The following is a 7,337-nucleotide window of genomic DNA, read 5'->3' as shown; positions in this document are numbered from 1 at the left end:
AGTTGAACTTTCTATCGTATAGCATCACTGAAAAAATGCTTGATTTGCCTAGTCCTTGTGGTCTAACAGGTATTTTGGTTAACATGTCTTACATTCCAGCAAACTAACGAATTAAATTTGATTTACAGGTGACGAAGTAATTTGTAATGTTCTTAGAGTTGGTACTGATCTTAAATAAAAACGATTGAGAAATTATCATTATATTTAAAAGAACAGACAGGATGAAAGCATCAGAAAGAAATAAAGAAGTTTCATTAAAGTTTACAAAAGAATGCACCATTAGATCGAACAAAACAGCATGTTGAATCAACCTAAACATAAAATTTCTATCAAACTAAGCTAATACAAAATTGACACCTTCGTGATATTTTTCCGTCCCTATATTTCAATATGTGTGGAGAGAAGCAAAATAGTATGAAAACATAAAGCCAAAATATTCAGATGGATAATTATGTCCGTTTCATGAGGTACCCCAAAACAGCGCCGAGCAAGCCAATGATGACGACGAACATGATGGAGACTCCACCTCCACTTTTGTTGCTATCACGCCTCAAGAGTAGCTACGCAATGCAAGGATATAGAATTAAGCAGTTACCAGAGACGAAAAATAACAAAACAATACAGTAAATTAAATTTTTGGATTATGTTAGAGATTGAAAAATGTGTGTCCCTCACCAATTCTTGACGAAGTTTGTTGCTCTGTTGAATTGCAGCAGCTTTTTCTTCGGTAAATTTTGAAATAAGTGAGCGTACCTGAGAATTAGAATACAAATTCAAATAGGCCATCACGGCAGTAAGTCCCAATGTTGACAATAACAGAGAGCAAACACATGCAAACTGATAGACCAGGTGAAATTTTGAGAACAATACAAACACTGAACTTCTGAAAAGTTTACTTGTGAATGGTGTGAGTGCAACTATGTAAAGCGGTTTTCTAAAAAGTGGGCCTAGGCACGAAGCTATGCTTTACAGTTCTTAGAAGACTGACGTAAAGTACTAGAGAACGGGAGTGAAGATAGAAGAAGTGCGGAGACGAATGCATGCATTGTGCCAATCATATTAACCAGGTACTTGAAGAAACAAACAAAACACAGGATTTCATCTTCCTGTTGGGAGTCTAGTGCCATGGTACCAGCACTGGATTCTTTCCCCCACTTTCTCCATCTATTTAGTGTTTATTTGATAGTGCTTTTAAATGCTTATAAATTGTAGATCAAACGAACTGTGTGGATAACAAGTTGGTGGTAAGTTGATAAAAAGTATGTTCGACTAAATTAAGCTTTGCCATGCACGCTCTTATTTGGTTTGGGTTAATTGTCGGTGGAAAGGTATTAGCATCAGTCCAACTTTAAATTTGTTTACCCATGCTCCAGCCTAATGCCCAATTGCACATTAAGCCCATACGCTGATGCCCATACCTAGATATCCATACCCTGTCAGCCCAATGTAATAAATTCGATTTCTAATTTCTTCTTCACAAATTCAACTTAAGTTCAATTTCAAGTTTCATCAGCCCAAATTCTCAGCCTTGTATTTGCAATTTATTTGTTTATGTTAAGGCCTTAAGGCTAAGATTATCTGTTCTGATAATGATTATTGGAATAATTGGTCGTGGATGGATGAACCTAGATCACCATATATAAGTTTCATGAGTAGTAATTTGATGGGTGATTTTTTGAGAGCGATTATAAACATCAAGACGGCTTAAAATCTAACTTTTTTTCCACAATTCAATTTGAGCTCATAAATAAGATTTCAAGAATGTTTTACATAATCACAAACGACTTGCGCCATTTTCATGCCAGATAAATTGGAATGACAACCACAAACTTCTGTAGATAATCAAGTCTAAGGCTCTCCATTTGATTAGATAAATAATCCATTCATAGTGCCAGAAGTTCACATTATGGACTGTATGAAGTGCTTATTTGGTGGTGGCGTGGTGCTTTAAGTGCTTATAAGAAGTGGGTCCTGTGAAATATATAGAATAATTGAACGGCAAGTTGTGAATCCTACGAAAGGTATGGCTAAACTTCCCCAAACATGCTCGAAGAGATAGTGCGACCTTTTAAATAGCGAAAAAGGTGCAAAGATCAAATCAGTACCAGGAAAGTGTTGTGGATGCTCTGCCATCCATGCCAATGCGAATTTTAGTTTTATTTCTCCCTAAAGAAAAAAGGCTAGAGGATAAAGAAAAAAGGCTAGAGGATAGCTAGATCCTAGATTAAGATATCTCTTATTCAGAATTCTCACCTCTAGAATTTCGGTCTACAACCTTCTCTCAAGGTCCTTTTTCACTATGAAGTCCATATAATTAAAATCACAAAAAGCATTAAATATCAGTAACGGATACATAACAAGCACCTAACAAAAATAAACAAATACAAAAAATGAGATATTTTAATTTGTACATGAAATAAAAATAAAAGGCGCACACATTTGAGAATGTATAGTTACTGGAGAGAAGGAACTCACCTCCTGTGAATTTTCATGACTATCAACAAACTTTCTAGTAACCTGCAGACACCAATCAAAAAACTGAGCTACAATGAACGGAGGTTGCTAGTAAATATGTCAAGCATGCAAGAATCAAAATGAGATGTTGAAAATAAGAAACCCAAAACCATAATAATTTCAACCTCACTGCCATTCAGATTTTCATTCTCCATAGAAGTCGTCTTTGGTGAAGAGTCCTCATCGGATCCCTCTGCAACTGGAGATGGTGGTCGAGGTGGGGAAACATAAAGCACTCTCAACTTGCACTCTTCAACAACACGTCCTTCCTCCTTAGTAAACTACAATTGAAGAAAAAGTCCCACATCCTTAAATTTTATTCTTCATTAAAGTAATGTGCAACGTCATTGCTAATCCACTTGTCTCAGTTTGTTGCGTTGTCAATCAAGACTTAGCTGGTGATCTAATGGTAAAATTAGTAAGCTAAAATGGACAATATGACAACTCTCGTGTACTTTGGCAAAAACAGCAACAAAATAAATCAATAATTGATCATAAGTACCATTTCTGGAGTAATGTCTTTTTGTGTTGCACCATGATTTACAACTACACTCTGAAGCAAAAATTTGTCCTTGCATTGCAAGTCAGGAGGCAGCTCCTTCTGTGCTTGCATTGTTACTACGATTGAAGATACAGATTAAGAAGAAAACTAAACGAAGAAAAAACATTTGAATATATCAGCAAACAAAACCGCAGACTTTGTTACAAAAATGGAAGAACCGAGGGTAGATAAGAATAAATTTCTCAACCTTTGTCATTAACTGTAAGAACCAAAAAAATAAAAAAATAAAAAATAAAAAATCAATCATGAAAGTATGAAAATTGTAACACTTAAAAAGGATTATGTCCTGTAAAAAAAGAGGAAAAGATATGAAAATCACATTTGGCTTTCATTGAGTTGCAGTGAAAGGGTTAAGCAAGCCTACGGCCATCAAAGTCCCTTTTTCCAAGATCAAATTTCTATTTCCAAATGAGTAATGCTGTTCATCTAGACTTTCGATGGTCAGCAATCTACGTGTCAATTAAGCAATTGACACATCTTAATTGGGACCCATCTCTCTCTATATTTAAGAGGTCCAATCATTTAATACCACTTAATTGACACTGTCTAAATAGATAGCATTGTTCTTTCCAAGTGCCAAACTTTTGATTTCATGTCTTCAGTTGGCACGATAATTGATTTGTCAAAATCAAGCTGACAGCTTTATTTTGAAGATCCAAAATTCTCCAACTATTTCGAAAAAATTATTTGGAATAGAATCTAACACAACATATGTTTTCCAATACATAAATATGAAATAGCATTTTAACAAAATCTGGTTGCATATAAAAACTTCTCTAATTCTCTTAAAAAATAAATAATCAGTAAACTACCAGTGATATCACATTTTGATCGAGGCAAAACAATTCCAGTGTTGGGTCGGACGCAATATTTCTTCGGATTCGTAGTCTTCACCTAATAAACAGAAATTCAATCAAAAGGAGAAAATTAAATACAACTATGTCACCAGAGAGAGAGAGAGAGACTGAGAAATTACCTTGAAAGCTACTTGATTCTCAGTCTTATTCAATACTTGGAGAGAACATGAGATCTGCTTCTTCAGCTCAACTAATCAACACCAAAAAAAAAAAATACATAGATCAAATATCGGAAAATTAACAAACTCAATTTTTTTTAAAAAAAATGTAGAAACTAAAAAATGGTATTTGAGGAGAATAACCCACGAGCGAATTTGAGTTCTGAAGGTTCAATGCTGAGAAGCTCTCCGGTACTCATTTTCACCAAAAATTAAACGAGAAATTAAAAAACAAAATTGTATTGAAATGAACCGAAACGAAATAAAATGCAGTTGAATTTTTTGAGGAAAAAATTGGGGGTGATCCGGAATTATCTGAATATGGAGGGAAATTATGAGTTGATTTTAAATGCACAAAACGGAGAAGTCGAAGGAAGGTTTTTCAATTTTCGAAGTTTGTATTTTATTCCTATTTTTAACCTTTTCACGTCCAATTCATTCGATTTTAAAAAGAATCAAATCGAACTCGAATTTTCATGTATTTCGGATTCGATTACATTTGACTCAATTCAGTTCGATGCCATTCGGTTCCTAAATATCATACCATAATTAAAGTTTTAAATATTTACAAAAACGTTACATTAATTCAATTAACAATATATTTAATTTTAATTCTTACAAAATAATGTAATCAAATTTTATATATATTTTACGCCTCTTTTTATTGAGTACTTCATAGATTTAATTTCAAAATCACATAAAAATAAAGATAGCGAGCTCAAATAACGAAAATAGGTGTAACCGAGCTTCCAATTCGATTTTTCTAAAACTATAGAAACGACACTACAGTAAAATAATAGATATGGGTAAAACTTAGGACATTTGATTAAATTGAGCTAGGATTGAAAATTAAAAATACGAAAATTATATTTTGGGTTTGGGTTAAATTAATTAGTTAGCAAATTTATTTAGAAAAAAAAATTTGGCTTATTTAAGATAAATAAATTTGTTTTAAAAAAATGAGAAATTTGGTTCTTCAGTTCTAGGTCAAGAATTTAGAACCGATGGGTTCGCATCGATTCTCGATTCAGATAATCGTTCAAGCATTTAATTTAAAAAGAATCGATCTATTCGATTCGAGTCGGGTTGGATCTCAATTTGGTTCAAAAATTTTGCCCAACCCTACTTTTCCTTGGAGTTCCAAAACTATTATGCAAGTGGAAAATGTTGCAACGTCCAACGCTGTAAGTGGTTTAAATTAATCAATGTTCATTGTTTCAAGGAAAAGTCGCGTTCTTTAGAGCAATTTTATTGCCCCTGTTTGGCTCCATTAATTTCAATTACATTACATTTCAGTTTTTTCCCTCTTATTTTCAACCACACAATTTTTTATAAAATAATATTAAACGTAAAGCCAAAACTTTTCTTTCTTTTTCAACCACTCATTTTAAAAAAAAAAATACTATTCCATTCATTTTCATTTCCCTAAAATTGGGGCCCAAACGGGGGCATTTACTTGGGTTGAGTTCACCCCGTCAACTTGTCATGTCAAATTTTCATTTGTTAAGCAAGATTTTCGTCAACAATTTGGAACTATGTTCTTAACAAATGGTGAATGGTAATTAATTGAAAGTTGGATGAGTGTTGAGTAACATGATAAAGTTCCATGATAAGAAGAAACCTGATGAAAGTTAATGACTATTTATTGATTTTACTATGTTGTAAACCACCCAATCATACTATGTGATGTCGACCAACCGATTAAAGTTGAAAGTAAATTTTCAAATTGGTTGTTAAAAGTATTTTTAAGACCCATTCTACTTTTTTAAAGTTAGATAATATTACATAATTACTCAATGTTAGCCTAATTAACATTATATTTAATTGTTGTAGTAGTAGGTGTTTAACTTTCATGCGGACTAATAATCGTTATAATGATTGATTCCTTTTAGGTAGATTCATGTTTTAGCTTTGCCACCATCTTTTTTACGATAATGGCAATGCAAGCATCAAAATAAAGTATAACACATCAACTTAACTTCGTTGATTCTACAGAATATGTGAAGATCGAAAATTAAAAGAATCTTAACGCTTCATTAACTTTTAATAAAAAGACAACCAAGAACAACTATCGTTTAACAAGAACTTAAATGGAAACCCATAACACCAGTAGCAACTTTTCGTCTCAATACAGACAAAACGAATAACCTAAAATAAACAAAAATAGACTTACGTATCCCTATCTGCAATAACTGAAAAAGAGTAACAAAAAATATCCATCAAACAATGACCAATTCAAAAATACATCTTCGATCCCATTTTTGTACTGATATTTGGGCAAACTCAATGCGGTGATGTGTGTGTGGTCGATGGTAATACCAAGCGGCAATGGATTGGCTATTGCTTGTGCCCATTGTCAGAGGCTTCTGAAAGCTCTCTATACAACTTTCCCACTACATCATATCCACATTTGTCCCTCCAACAATCTCTGATCAACGACGGCATAGATCCAACGTCGGACAACGATCTGACACCGATGTTGGCCTAGTGACGATGATCGACTAACTTACGCAACCTTCAAATGGCCCAATTAACTGTCCTGTTGCTGAAGAAGTTGTATATTTATAAATATTATTTGTATACATGGAAAGCGTGCGTGAATTGTTGGAAGCAAGGGTTCAATTGTGGAAATTGTGTGTCAATTGAGTGATAGCGCGATAGTTGGTGGGGGCAGCACGAAGGAGAAATCAGATTAAGAACGAGGAAAAAGAAGAGTTTAGGGTCTGTTGATGTAGGGTGAGAAGAATATTGACCGTGATCAATTAATTATGTGATTTGTGACTTAATATGTGATTGCGATCCAATTTTATGTAGGGTGTATGAACATGACATTGCATGACTGTGACCATGAATTGAGTAATATGTGATTGTAACTTGTTTCTTTAAATTATAGATTGCAATATTTTATCAAATTCACAAATTTGACGACCTAATTTTGAGTTGTTTTACAGATTTGTTGATTTTAAAATTGTATTATTAAACATTTGTATTTATGGATTTTTCCTTATGTAATTAAGATTAAAGAATACCTTAAAAAATACCGTATTTTTCTTCAAAAAGCTTAAAAATGTCATACAATTTTAAAAAAAAATCTTTTTTTTTCCATTAAAATTAATATTTTACATTTACATTTTTAATTACATTAAGAATTTTTTTTTTATTTTTTTTTATAAAATCCCATGTTAGAGTAACATATGAGTCATTGTGTTACTTTCGTATTGTCGTTAAAATATAAAATTAAAATTT

The 7,337-nt window shown here is 32.8% G+C and overlaps 1 protein-coding gene across 1 annotated transcript; it reads right to left on the bottom strand.

Annotated features, from left to right (window-relative positions):
* Nucleotides 1–233: 233 nt before the first annotated feature.
* On the bottom strand, nucleotides 234–4,462 carry LOC111396395 (vesicle-associated protein 1-1-like). Its single transcript, XM_023022833.1, has 8 exons — nucleotides 4,240–4,462; nucleotides 4,053–4,123; nucleotides 3,889–3,970; nucleotides 3,017–3,132; nucleotides 2,640–2,795; nucleotides 2,476–2,517; nucleotides 676–753; nucleotides 234–560 (listed from the first exon to the last, which is right to left on the bottom strand). The coding sequence occupies exons 1-8, from the start codon at nucleotides 4,289–4,291 to the stop codon at nucleotides 450–452; spliced, it is 708 nt and encodes a 235-aa protein (XP_022878601.1). The 5' UTR covers nucleotides 4,292–4,462; the 3' UTR covers nucleotides 234–449.
* Nucleotides 4,463–7,337: the final 2,875 nt, after the last annotated feature.

Source organism: Olea europaea, chromosome 6 (assembly GCF_002742605.1).
Source record: "Olea europaea var. sylvestris chromosome 6, O_europaea_v1, whole genome shotgun sequence".
NCBI lineage: Eukaryota > Viridiplantae > Streptophyta > Magnoliopsida > Lamiales > Oleaceae > Olea > Olea europaea.
This window is presented reverse-complemented; position numbering and strand designations above follow the sequence as displayed.